The 14604-nt window shown below is 39.5% G+C and overlaps 1 protein-coding gene across 1 annotated transcript in view; it reads right to left on the bottom strand.

The window, feature by feature from the left end:
• Positions 1–14604, bottom strand: part of etv4 (ets variant 4) — a 52690-nt gene that overhangs the window by 6787 nt on the left and 31299 nt on the right. Inside the window, exons 5-9 of the mRNA XM_015387391.1 lie at positions 11142–11271; positions 10027–10206; positions 9531–9928; positions 1250–1318; positions 596–643 (exon numbers count right to left, since the gene is read on the bottom strand). Coding sequence (XP_015242877.1) covers positions 596–643; positions 1250–1318; positions 9531–9928; positions 10027–10206; positions 11142–11271 — 825 coding nt within the window. The remainder of the gene's footprint in view (positions 1–595; positions 644–1249; positions 1319–9530; positions 9929–10026; positions 10207–11141; positions 11272–14604) is intronic.

The following is a 14604-nucleotide window of genomic DNA, read 5'->3' as shown; positions in this document are numbered from 1 at the left end:
CAGAGTGTTGTTCAGCATGGGGGTGAGTAGAAAATGAAGGCTAATCATGTTTTGGGTGTACTATTCCTTTAACGGCTTAAATTAAAGTTTTCTGTTTGTAATATAGAAAGAGGAAAAACTTGAACCATAAAGCTAAAGGCTGAACGCTTGTAAGTAGGTTAACGTTTGTACGTCCTGGATTGGTTCTAAGTTGTTTACCTGTTACTGGATATGTTGAACACATCTGTAGGAATGTGAGAACTGTGGCTAAGTTACTGCCGTCTTCTCTCATAGTACATGTACGCTTCACTGGTTCTACCACCTCTGACACCTCAGGCTTTTCACTCAATCACTTTTAGCGTCAACAAACAGCCACACCATGGGAATCTGCTCATCTGTGTGACAGTGGAGCCCCGTACGATGAAACCAAATCCACTTAGTAAAGCTTTGGAGAGCACAAACCTGTTTACATCTCAGCGAGGGGGACTCAGGTGTCTTTACAATGCAGACGTAGTGATTGGAGTGACCTCATCTAAGATACCTGCTGCCCTAAGCAGCTCGTCTGCTGGGACTGAGGCGTGTAAATGTGTGGGAATGAAGGGTTGTGCTCGCTCACCTTCGAACTTCTCTGGAACAACACGGGAGTCGTTCTCGAACAGATAGCCTGCAAGACAAGAAGGGAGCTGTGTTGGTTTCCAGCAGCCTTGATCTGAGAAGAACAGCTGTGCTTTGCATTCAGGATCTGCGCCAAACTTTAAATGCTGTCCCACCAAAACACAAGCAGCTATATTCACGCTAGAATAACAGTGAAGGAATAAGTGTACATTCTTAGTGATAAAAAGGGAAGCAACGTTTCATAAGTAAAGCATCTAAAAGTGTTTCAGGGCATTTAGAAAAGCTTTGACACGCTAAATTTGACCAAAAATGGTCCAACAAACGGTGGGAGAGAGGGGAGGGTTTGTTTTCCTTTTTGCAGGAGAACTATTCTGCTTTTTTTTTTTTTTTTTTCCAGGAGTTGTTTATTCAAGGATTCATGAGGCAGGGGTGAGCTTTGAGTCCATGCCAATGGAAACACGAACACACCACTGGTTGGCCTATGGAAACATGAACACACCACTGCTTGGCCAATGACCACAGAGCCTATAGAAGATAAAGCTTTTTTAGACAGAGAAGATTGGCTGCATGAAACTAACTTTTAGGTTTTAAAAACGGAAAAGGACTTTAATAAAATGTAAAAAGGGGTTGCCGTAAAAGGTGAGGAAAGGGTTACCTTCATTGCTGTGCTGGGGGTTTGGATAGCCCTCATTGTGGTGGTACATGGATGGACAACCAGGCACATCTGGGACAGAAAGAAGAGCTACAGGTCAGTAATAGTTGCAGAATCTCCTTTTACCCCCCCACTCCAATTCTTAAAAAGACATTTTCTCCATTCAAGCCAGATACTCTAACGTCTAGTTTTAGGTATTTCAAAGAAAACAGATTTGGTATCAATAAGAATGATGCCAAGATCAGACACATTTTAACAGAACATCCATTTAAAATCCTATACAATTATAAATATAAAAATATGGCAGGAAGTTAAAATCAAACATATTTGTTCTGATACCACTAAATAAATCATTAAATCATTCTTATGGTTGAGTGAAAGCCCCAAGGGTTGTTACTGATGTAGAGGCGGCCTAAAGTTAGGATTTAAAAGAATATCCCACCAGCTTTTATTGCACCATGTTTAAGTTATCATCTGAGAACTTCATTGTACACTAAACCAGTAAAGCTTTTTAAAAGGCTGTCTTTTCAAGGTTGTTAGTGATTTGCCAAAACAACACAAAACACAGCAAACATATGGACGAACCTGGTCTGGTTGGATAAGACCAAAATTTATCTTTTTGTTTTCAACTGAAACTCTGCTCTGCAAAAACGATCTAGAAAGAAGTCAACATTTCTTAGATTAGGGGTATTTAGCTTTAATTTGAGCACGTAAATAAGATACTTTGCCAATGGAATGAGTATTTTTACGCTTAAAATAAGATAAATTAGATAATATGCCCTGAAAATAAGACAAAGCAATTCTTTTTTCCTATTTTAAATGTAAATTGTCTTGTTCCACTGGCAAAGTGTCTCACTTACCTCCTCAATTCAAGAAAAAAATTAACTTATTTTAATTAAATGTGACTTATCTAGATTTCGATTTTTTCTAGTGTGCAGAGGAAAACTAACACCTAACATGACCTTGACCTATGGTCAGCAATAGGACACAAGGTGGTAGGATTGTTCCTAGCGCCAGGAAAGGCGGTAAATTGGTGGTTTACATCAAAGAATATCTGTAAGGATGTTCCAGTCCAGATGTAAATCCATTGAGAATCTGTGGCAATACTTTATATTATGGGGGAGTGTTAGCCTAGTGGGTTAGAACAATCATCTTCTGCTCTGAGAAGGTTGCAAGTACGAGAATTTATCCCCACAGCCTGAACTCTGGGTCTCTGAGCAAGACCCTTAAACACACATTGCTCCCCGGGTGCCGCACAGTGGCAGCCCACTGCTCCCCCAGGGGATCGTTCAAATGCACAAGTATATTTCTCCAATGTGAGATCGAAAAAGTTCAAATTTTATCACTATTATTTTATTATTTAATTTTCACTGCTGTTCTTATTTGCACCAATCACTAGCAAAAAAAAAAAAAAAAACCTTAATAATTATTAGAAACATAACAAGATATGATGGCGCTCAAGCTCCAAAGTCATACTGAGGAGATTCAGCCTGAAAGACGGAGCTCTAGAGTTGGAACAATAATTTAAAAACACAAACAAATTTAACAAAACCTCAGATTTACTGTTTTTTTCCCATCCCTTTAAGAAAAAAATGTAGTTTATTATACATACACGATATGAACACTGCAAGGACAAGCATTTATCATATAACTCCTCTGGGTATATTTAGACTCACATCAGGCATCTTCCCAAGTATTGGGGACAAAAAGCTGCATTTGCCAATAAAAGGCCATTGTGCATCACATCCTTCAGCTAAGCTGCTCACCTTTGTGCATATGCTTCCTTTTTTCTTTACCTTTCTGTGCACTCACAAAGAGGATGAGTCAGTTGGCTTTTCTACGTGTGTTGACTGGTATTCTTTTATTTTGGCTACCTGTCAACTGCATCACAGAGAAAAGCAAGTGGATAACAACTGAAATGCAAAGCCCTTTGACTGTGGCTCTCACTGTAGTGACTCACTTCTGGGGAATGCAGCTGCAGCGCTGTGGTTGCGATAAGATGCCACTGGGGAACATCAAACCCTCCATTTTGGGGCAGCAGCTTTCGATCATACTGTAAATAATATGTCTGATACCAACGGGGAGCGATGGGTAGATTTGGGTGTGAGAGCACCGGGGTTATTTGTGCACTTAGTGGAGAGGCCGTTTGTGTTCAAGTGTCACGACAGCACGCACAAAGTTTTAGCCTCCATGTTTTTAACATGGATTATTGCAGAGTGGCGTGCAACTTCGTTAAAACTTTCTAACCATGATTTTCAATTAACCTAAAAAAAAAAATAATTTATTAGCCTCATCACCATTTTCTAAATGTTTAGTAACTGAGTAAATATACTTTGTTCACTGAAAAAACGATCTAGAAATAAGTACAAATTTCTCAAATTGAGTGAATTTATCCTTAATTTGAGTAGGTAAATGACATGATTTGCTAATTGAATGAGTATTTTTACTCTTAAAATTAGATATTTAAATAAAATGCACTTGAAATAAGACAATGTAATTGTGTTTTCTTATTTTAAATGTAAATTGTCTTGTTTCATTGGCAAAATATGTCTTTTACCTTCTAAATTCAAGAACAAATGCACTTATTTTAAGAAATGACTTATCTAGATTTTGATTTTTTCCAGTGTTACAGGATCTGTACTTTACTGACACCTTTACTTTTATTTTGTTACACTAGAGACATAAAAATATATGCTTTTACTTATTTACATAAAAATCTAAGACACTGTTACTACTAAAAAAAAAAAGATAACCAGAACTTATTTTAAAAGGATTTCCACTTGTCAATGGATATAAAGCACCACTTAATTTTTTTTGCCTAGTTTTTAAAGTTTTTTTGAGTAATTATGTAACCTTGTTAATTCGTTTTATTTCTCTAGAGAGGGGCGAATGTTATTTATTAAGCTACATTTCATTCTAAATAATGTCCTAAAAGTTGATAAAATCAAGTTTCTGCTGTATAACTTTTACATAAATGGTGGTAAAGTGACATTTATTTTGTTTTGCTTGTTGGTTAGTTTGACACCATGCACAGACAGAGCAAATAAATATTATCGTATTCTTACAGAAAGCCCTCTTTATCAGGTATAGATGGGGATGCATCTAATTCTACACTGTGGCTTTTGTGTAATTCTAAGTCTGAGAGTTTTATCTCTTTTAATGAAGTAAAGGCACTAAAAAAATCTGTTTGTTATGCTTCTTTTTATTAGCAAAATGTTAAGTTTAATTTCCAAATGATTGCCAACACGTTTTACATAGCTATATTTCTTAGTAGTGATTTCCAGTTTTATCAAAGTTTTTTTTTTTTATTAAGGAATACTTACTTTTACTTAGTTATTTCTTTTGAGAACTTTATACTAGCACTGCAACAATTAATCAGATTAACCGTGATTAATCCATTATTGAAATACTCGTCAACTAATTTAGAAATCGTTTAATCGTTAACTTGAGTATATAGACTCTAAAACGTGTCTTTACCTTTAGCTGACAGAGTAACCTACCTTGAACAGCTATTATACCAAAATAAGAAAATAAAATATATGCATACCTTTTGTATTTAGGACAAAAAATGTCTTAAATCTGTCAATATGCTCTATCCAGAACTCCACAAGTGGAAATTGTTTTGTTTCACCTGGTTGAATTTAGTAAAAAGTCTTCTTTAAGGAACCTTTTGCTATTTGATTATTCAAGAGATTAATTGATTTGCAGAATAATCATTAGTTGCATGCCTATTTTATACACAGCTGCCATTTTCCATTTATGTATTAAAACATTGATGCTTTAGGACACATCTTTCCCTCACGGCATGTTAACTGCTGCCCATGAAGGTGCGTCAGTCTGAAGCATTGAGTGCTTATTGTTAAGAGAAGCTGTTCCCACAGTTTCTTTTTTACAATGTCATGAATGTTGGCTAATTAAAAGAAACATGTTCCACGAGTCTAGATTTAAAGAAAAAAAATGAAGGGGATTTTGTGGAACATCAAGTCCTGTCATGTCTTTGCAGGATGTTGAATGTCATGATAGAGGCTGAGAAATCCACACTGTTCACCTCTGTCAGAAAGGGATACATTACCTTTGCAGCCTTTGCTTTTTCTTTTTTTTTTTTTTTTACATTTTTTAGAATCGGCTCCCAGAATGAGTTGATTCATTGTTAACCAGAAAAAATACTGTAATGCTGTCAAGATTCACATCCTTCAAGCAGAATGCTTGAAACCTAAATAGAAGTCAGTGAATCTGCATTGGTGCAGAGAGCTGCTGTAGCATTAGTGATTCTCTTACTGTGTCATTTCTCTGATATTTGAGTCGGAGTTGTATTTATTCCGCAGCTATGGTGGAAGTAGGAAAAAAAACCTGATAGTTTACATAGTTCCATCATCACATAAGCTATCCTACAGCACCAAAATGTCAGTGGGTGACGGCAAAATAAGTTTCTTTCTACACCAAAAAGAAAAACAGATTAGCACCATAAGAAATCTGGGATATTAAGGTTTCAGTTTAAATTATAATTTTTTTTTCAAACTATATAATATATTGGCAGAAAAAATTGGTCTATTCTCATCGGGTGCTATTTCTATCCCTATTTAGGACAGTTGATCATTTCCGATACGATACCGATATCGCGGCGTATCGACCCGATACGATAATAGCACGAATCACGCCGGCTCTTAGTTATTTTATACTGTAGAATGTTAGAAAAGGCTTGATCAAGTCATTTTACTTAAACAGGGAACTAAAGTCAACAACAAAAGGTATGAAAAAACAGACCCATGTGAACTAACCAATGAGCTAAAGAAACTTTTTCTCAAAGCAGAGTGTTTCTATCAGCATGAAAATATCGCAGATTTTAGATGTTGGCAAATAAAACACGATATCCGTTCTTTGTAGTCAAGACCACACCAATCAAGACCAAGGGGCGTCGAGACCGAGCCAATACCAAGACCTTTAGACCTACACCTCTAAAGGTCTTGGCCCAGTTTCAGTACTCCTGTCTCAGTTGGTGTAGTCTTGACAACACTTTTTTTCCCTTTAAAATCAGACTGATATTAATATTGGATCGTGACTTTTCTACTTTTAATCACTCTTTCCTGCTGAAATAATCCTAAATAATGTGACTTTTGTGAAATCCGAGGCACTTTTAACCCTTTAAAACCTAAACCATGAAAAAAGTTATCAGAACATTTACTTTTTTTTAAGCGTTGGCTGTCATTTTAATTTCCAACATATGAAAAAAAAAAAAAAACATATTTTGTGCAAGTTTATATACGTAGATACTTTATTTGTATAATTTCTGAGACATTAGGCCTTTTTCTTTAATGTATTTGTCTGTCCACGACATGTCTTATTTTATAAGTCAGTGTTTTCCGGAACCAAAAATATCACACTGACGATCTCCAAGTCTCACGTATCAAATATGATACACTTTGTTTAAAAAGAAGAGGAAACCACCAAATTCAAGTTTTTATTTCACAGTCTTTAATTTTCTACTTTTTTTGTCTCACAATGGTGGATATCTAGACCACCACTAGACTGAAATGTCCAGAGCTAGCTCAGGAGCATCTTTAATGCAGTGGAATGAGAGGAGAAAGTGCGCCGGGTGTTTGGATTTCTTACATAGAAGCAAGCAGATGAGCTCCCTGCACATAAAGCTTGTTTGTTAAAGCACCTAAGCTGACTACCGCACGCGGTCCACCGCCTGCCCTACCTTCAGTTTTACCCCCCCACCCTCTCCTGCAGCCAAGCCAGTGAGAGGATTGAGTTACCACCGCCACACTCATTTTTCCATTATGAGTTCATCTGCCTGCAGAAAAAGGAAGCCGCTGCTGCAACCTGAAACCCTGGAGCACTCCATGAGGGACTCTAGTCTTTCCAGTGCCCTCCATTTTCTCAATGAAATTCCTCTGCCTCTATACACAGAGGGCGGAGTGAAGCTGCAGCAGAGTCAAGTAGAAACTAAACTTTTTTTTTTTTCCTCTCTTTTTGCTGCAGAGTATCAGAGAGTTGAAAGGAGGAGTCTTTAAGGCAGTCGGCATTCAGGGTGGAAAGTTTGTTTTCCCCTTGTACATTTTGTTCTCCGGGGTTAGCCACGCTCACCAGAGCCCTCTCCTCTCAACGCAAACGTAAACTGTCAACAAAATGGCCTAAATGCAGAACATTCTTATCTTCATCACTTTGGATCTGAATGATACAGCTTACCTTTTCTTCCTGTTTCAGTCAGTTAGTAGTTTTTTTTCATTCAGGTTGGAAACATATTTAAGAATTATTTTAAATATTTTCTTGAAACTCCACGTTTTTCTTTTTTAAATGTTGATTTAGTTAATGAAGTGCTGCAGCTGAATGGATAAATGAATGTCCCACTCAGAAGGCTGACCAATTGGGTGAATGTGGGCATATTCTATAGCACCTTTAGTGGTCAGTAAAACTAGACAAACACTTCATAAATTCGCTTAATTTACCATTTAACTCTGGAGTAGCAGCAGAAGTTAATAGCTAAAGTTGAAAACCTGCTGAAATCGCTGGTGAAGATTCTCAGTCATGCAGGTCATAGTTATTCCAAAAAAAGAAAATTAAAAACAATCCACAGGACTTTGGCTACGTTCACACCCCAACCTGAAGTGACCCAAATCCGACTTTTTTTGCCCACATGCGATCTGGATCTGATCTTTTCATGACAGTCTGAACAACACAGATCTGATTTTTTCCAATGCGACCCAGGCCACTTGGCTATGTGGTCCTGCATCCGATACGTATCTGATCTTTTCAAATGCAATGTGTGTCTGAACTAGCCTCGTGAGACCATCCTGATCTCGTCTGAAGACTCTCCGTTGAAGAAAATTTGGAGCCGTTCACCAAACGAACGTCCAATCAGCGTTGGCTTTGAGGCGGGTTGAGGTGTGACGCAACGAGAAGTGCGACAGTTCAGTCTAAAGAACATGGCGGCTTCAGCCGATGAAACTAGCGTTAGCGTGGCTATCGAGCAAGTTTTATCGGAATTACAGAGTATTTCTTCACTGAAAGAAGAGCAAAACATTGCTCTGGAGGCTTTTCTCAGAGGAAAAGATGTTTTTGCTCTTCTCCCGAGTGGTTTCGGCAAGAGTTTGATCTATCAATTGGCTCCTCTTCGTCGTCGTTCTGTTAGTACGTCATATGCTTCGTTGATCTGATTGGTTTATTTGGCCCGTCTATTACCAACATAGGCCAATCAGCTAACCAGTATTTTCGCCCCTTCCCAAAATTACTTCAACGGAAGGTTTCCAGATGGATATGCGGAGCAAATCCATTTGGCGGAGTCAGGTTATGTCTGAACAGCCAGGTCGCATTCATCCGACCTGAACGCCATTAGTAACCAACAAAGGTCACTATTCTGCTTCTTGCTATACAGAAGCGGCAAGAAAAACAAACACCATGGCGGCCGATAATGCAGAGAGCATCATTTTTTTTAACCATCTTGAAAAGATTGAGGGTTTAAAGTTTGGAAAGATCACTAGATGCGCTACAGCGCTACATCCATGTTTACTTCTGTAAACACGAAGCACGCAGGGTTGTGACGTCATTGCGTCCTCTACTACGCATGCGGAACACGTAAGCTGTATGAATGCATTTTATACAGGAGATCACATAGAAGTCGCATATATTTGGAAATGTGAACGGCAACGCAAAAAAAATCGGATTTAACAAAAAAAAAAAAATCGGAATTGAGCATCAAGTGTGAACGTAGCCTTAGTTTCCAAGTTTGAAGACGTTTTGCTTTTAGCTAAACGACCCCCATTCCAAAGAGGTGGACTCCTTCGTCCGTTTTAATTTGCATGTCTTCAAAACAAAAGCAATGTTTTGTTGGGGCTACTGTATAAAACCTCGAACTCAACACTATTCCTGACATTTTGAATTAAAATGCTTCCTGGATGGGAAGCGAAATGTCTTCAAACTTGGAAACCAAGTCCAGTGGATTGTTTTAACCTGCTGAAACCACAAGTATTTGTGGTGTATCCCCAAAAAGATGTTCTTTCTGGAAGGAAACCTATTAGATGTTTTATCACAATCAGCTTAGGGATAGAGTTTTAGCAAAGCCTGTCAAAGGAGGGCAGGATAAATACAAAATGTATGTATATGGTCGACATGTAGGATATGATGTGTAGAGGACAGATGTTCTCCAGCATCATAGTGTAGGAGCACCGTTATTCAGTGAGGAGAGGGCAGAATGCCTTTTTCTGGTGATATTATCTAACCAAGGCAGGATATTCTTAAACCCAGACAGTTACATGGGAATACATCAGTCTGCATAACTCACCAGGCTCATAGGTGTAGTCTGTGGGCTCCTGTTTAACCATCATGTGGGCTGGTGGAAACCTGTGTGGATGTTGTTGTGGATGAGAGTGTGGATGTGGGTGGGGTCCGTGGCCGTGGCCCTGCGCATGGCCCTGTCCTGCCATATGAGCCGCTCGTTCATACAGAGGGTCCAGGTATTCTTGCTTAAAGCTTTGCTGCAGGTAGGGCACGCAGGGGTCAGAGTGCTGCCGATGATACGCGACCCCGCCGCCACCTCCGCCACCTGGACCCCCACCCCCTCCTGCGCCACATCCAGCAGAACTATGCCCAGCTGGGGCAGATGGCATGCGCTGAAAGGCCTGTGCTGGTGGGGGGAACTGGGGGCACATTGGGTCTGCTGAAGTGCCCTGAAACCTGGAACTGGAAGATATAAACACAACATTCGCATTTTCACACCTTTAATACTAAAAGGTAAGGAAAAATGTTTATGTCTAGATTTAAAATGTGTGCTGTATGACCTGTTGTTAATGTGGTAGCTGTTGCTGGGAAGAGGCTGAGAGGTGGAAGCTGGGTTCAGGTAGCCGGCGTCGGGCCGTCCAGCTGCTGCAGGCTTTGGGGAGTAATGCTGCTGCATTGGAGACATGGGAGTACCCGGACAGGAGCTTTTAGCTCCTGCAGCCCTTTTCTGCTCATAGGCACTGTCAGAAAAATAACAAAAATGAAGGTTTGAATTCAGGTCCCAAAGGCTGGGGGAATGCTGCAGTCAACACAACCGACAGAGCTAAAGGAGAAGAACCTGTCCATAATTAGTGGTTTGCTCACCATTACCAGGTTATTGCTAAAAAAAAACCCAAAAGAAACTGCACTGCAAAAAGGCCTGCTGAACATTGCTTTGCTTCATTTATTTATTTATTTTCAGATGCAATTAATCATCTGTCTTCTATTGTCTTTAATGCTGTACTTCTCCTTGGATGTTAGAGTTAGAAATCAGGCAGTCTTTGCTCTGCAGCAATGCATTCATCAACTCAAATTAAACTCTGGGCTTTGAATGGCCCATTGCAGCAGCTTAAGCCTTTCCCTTTTTCATCATTCTGATATATTTGTGTTTCTTTACCATTTTCTGGGCATAGCTTTAGCTATAAAACCATGGACACACTTGTCAAACACTCTGGTATAGAGAGATCTGAGATTAGAGTCAAGATCCTTTCCTAAATATTAAACTTTCTGTAATTTTTTCCTGCTAAACTGCACCGCAAATTTGCAGAAATATAAACTCCTGAGCGAAACAGAAGTTGTATGAAATGTTTTCTGCTCTAGTTCTAACTGAACAGTTGTAGACTATGAATTCTTTGGAAACAGCTTTCAGATATGAGTTTAATGGGCAGCAATATTTGCTTTTGAAAGTTAATTCCTGATGTATTTCCACCATTGCTTAGTGAAAACTCTAGAGCACCTCTGGGATAATAGAGGTGTTCAAACTGAGAATAATCACTTGATAGATTGAAGTAAAAAATGGCTTAGGTTCAACCCACTTCTATTTGCCCTTCAAAACTCTGTTTTCCACCTTTCCAAAGACCGATGGTGATTGAAACTATGTCTTTATTCTGCTAAACCAATTGAAAAACCTTTATACCTGGCGTAAAGGCACTGCTCTCCGCTGGGGTAGCTGAAGGTTTGTTTGTGGCTACAGGACTGGCTGGGGTCAGAGCCCGGGCTCTGCGGCTCCTTCTTGATGGTAACTGGAGGACTGTGAAATGCCACTGCTACAAGAGATAATAAACAGAAAGCAGACATAATGGTTAGCTCATGAACAAAAGACGCTGCTAGATTCCTTTGTGAGTCGGCCCTGCCCCGATACTACCGTCTGTAAGCTCTGAGGAATAAGGATAGTTGTCTTGCTTGGACTGGAATGTCTTTATTGTGCCAGCCCTCAAAAAAAAGTCTTAAGTGACTGTCAGTGGAAGCAGAGGACAGCAGACAGACAAGTGGAAATACAGTTACATAAACACAGAAACACACATGCTTGCACACGACCGCATTCAGGCAGCCTTAAGTGTCCTTGCCCACTTTTGTTTTTCTCTTCCAGACACAACAGCAGCAAAAACTTCCTCTGTCGAAGTCGGACTGAAAGCTAGACCCCGTTTAGGGCCAGAGAGATTACTTTCAGAGGGGCACATACAGTAAATCTGTAGCTCGGCAATCTTTTTTTGTTCCTATCCAGATGTTAACCATCACTTTGTTTTCTTGCATGACAGATAATGTAACATGAACTTTTGAGGCCACATCATCACAAAAAAGTTCCCCATTTTGAAACGTCTATCAAGCCCGGCTGCTGGAGGGGACCTTTTGCCTCGATGGCCACAGAAACCACCCAAAGTGGGGCTTCAAACTGCGCAGAGGGCTCGTGTTTATTATGCGAGGGGAGGTTTTCACCCAGAGAACTGTACAGGATGTTTTTCTGGTCCCGACAGGGTAAACAGCAGCAGCTGTGCGCTTCCAGCTGGGGAAGGGAGGCACGCATTGATGTGTGTGTGCGTGAGCGTGCTCGCCGGCTCATCTGCCTGCTGAACATTTGTGTGAGTGTGTGTCTGCTGTGGGCGTGGAGCTGATGGAACAGGCCACACTGAAAGCACAGCCCAGGTAATTACAAAGTAATGTCGTCCATTCACAAAAACACATCTGGCTAACTGAATGAAGTGCAAAATGGCCGTAAGGTAAAAAGTGAGAAGATTACAGTGTTACTTTTTTTTTTTTTTTACAATCTTTACACCGGTAAGTGTAATGGATTTTGTTTGAAATTTGCCATAACACAAAGTGGTGCGTCATTGAACGGCTAAATAAGAGAGGATACATTTTACTCAAGTTTTTTAAAAATGTATTCCAAAGTATTATGTTTTCAGCCCTTCCTCTAGGAACCTGGCTTGGATGTGAATTTATCATAAATCCAGCTGTTTTGTTAAGAACAATAGCAAATAGTAAGGAAGACAGATTAGAGAGAAAGTTGGGGAGAAATTTAAAGATTTACGTCAGAAGACAATGTCTCAACCTTTGAACATCCCATAGAACTCTATTCATGAAATAATCCCATATGGAAAGATTTAATAACAGCTGCAAACTACCAAGATATGGCTGTCCACCTTCAAGGACAGGCTGGGCAGATAGACCATTAATCTGAGATGGGAAAATATTTTCTCAGGACAACTAATGGTCGTATATTTGACTTTTAACGGTTAAGTAACAGAAGGAAAGCGAATGCTGAAAGAAAGACAAGAATTCTCCCAATAATTTGGTTATTTTGAAGGACAGTATGACGAGGCAAGAGCAACAATGGATTTCTGGGCTGTATTTGAGACCATGTTTCCCCATTGTACATTTTGGTAGTGGAAGCATCAGGCTGTGTGAAATATTTTTCAGCCAACAAAGGGAAGCTGGTGAGAGTTGATGGTCCAACAGATGCAGCTAAATATATAGGATTCCTGGTAGAAAACCTATTAGAGGCAGCAGAGCAGAATAAAGTCCAAAAACCCTACAACCAGAGCTACAATAGAATGAGAACCAGTGGAAGCCGAAGCCACAGACATGTTACGAAGATGAATAGACACGTTTCTTTTTGACTAGTTCAAAGCAGTTTGGGACAAACCCCAAAAGACATGCAGCCATAAATAAAGCAGAATTACAGCTCCCACGGAGACTGAATAGAAAAGCATGTCCCCCCTTAGAGATGTTCAAAGTCATTTTTACAACAGTGGGCTAAATATTGAAGTTTTTGCAGCTAATGTGACAAACTGTAAACAGGTTTAGTTGGTATAGCTTTTGTTAACTCAAATATGTTCAACTTTTTATTAGACAAACAGGTTTATGTAAATGTAAGCGCTTATATTTCCTTCATCTCACATTGACCTGTTTGCCTTTGAAAGATCAAACCTTTTTGATAAACCGACAGCCAAGTTTTGCGGCTCGTCATCATGACCTTCCTACATTTTTCACCTAAGTCACTGTAGCATGGCAGGCTGGCAGGTGAGGAAGTGTTGGCTTTAGCCAAGGATCAACAGGATTAGAGAGCATTTACCCAGATTTCCCAGACAGACACAGTGGGGATTCCAGCCTCCTCTGAATCTCCGGCACGGCGTCTGCGGGCGCTTTCACACAGAGGGTGGCACATGACTGCAGCTCTTATATTACAAACATGTTTTTCTATTGACATTCTTCTTTTTTTTTTACCTCTGGCACGGTCATGCACTGCAAACAATCCTGAGAGGGAGTGCACCCAACTTGACTCACAATGCAAACTAACTCAATTGGAAAAGGTATTGCTATTATTGTTGCTTTGCTCCGTTCTGGTCTAACCTTTGCAATTTAAGGTTTGCATTAGGTTAGCTATACACTGTTGCTTTACGTCACACTCCCCTTGTGTCAAATTAAAAAATAACTTAAGCAAACTTCCCAAAAATCTCCCTGAGAATGTCAGTGACCTCACCCAGTCATAAATCATTCCACAGTCTTTGTTGTGGCTGCGTTTTAATGTCTTTAAACAAAGTTTCCATAAAATTTTCTATTGAATTATTTCCTTTACCCATTTATATTTAAGATTGCGCAGCTTGGTCGTGACGTGGGGCACTGGTGCAGCTTTGTGACAATAACTGCATGTCTGATTTCTTTGCATTAAAGAAAGGTGCCTGTAGACTATTTATCTGAGCCAAGGAGGAAATGGTTTTAGTCGAGTTTGTTTGTTTGTTTGTGTCTGTCCTTCCATCGGTCTGTGAACAAGATATCTTGAAAAGGAAAAAATGAATAATAAAAACAAAACAAAAATCAACCAAAGGAAAAAGAAAAAACAATTACATAATGATCAAGATCAAAATCAAAATCCAGAAAGAGGATAAAAAAGACTCTACAATATTTGGCAGAACAAGCAGTTCCCCCCTAAACCAAAGGGTGGCAGCAGTGATTATTGACAGCTTCAGTATTGGACTCAAAAAAGCTCAAGTAATATACTAATTATGAAAACACAAGAACGGTGAGCCAATGAAGCAGAACAAGCAGAACAAACACCAGAGGCTGCAGATAAGACGCTGTGCCTTATTTATACACGTATG

The sequence above is a fragment of the Cyprinodon variegatus genome, unplaced genomic scaffold (assembly GCF_000732505.1).
Source record: "Cyprinodon variegatus isolate N-32 unplaced genomic scaffold, C_variegatus-1.0 Scaffold18, whole genome shotgun sequence".
NCBI lineage: Eukaryota > Metazoa > Chordata > Actinopteri > Cyprinodontiformes > Cyprinodontidae > Cyprinodon > Cyprinodon variegatus.
This window is presented reverse-complemented; position numbering and strand designations above follow the sequence as displayed.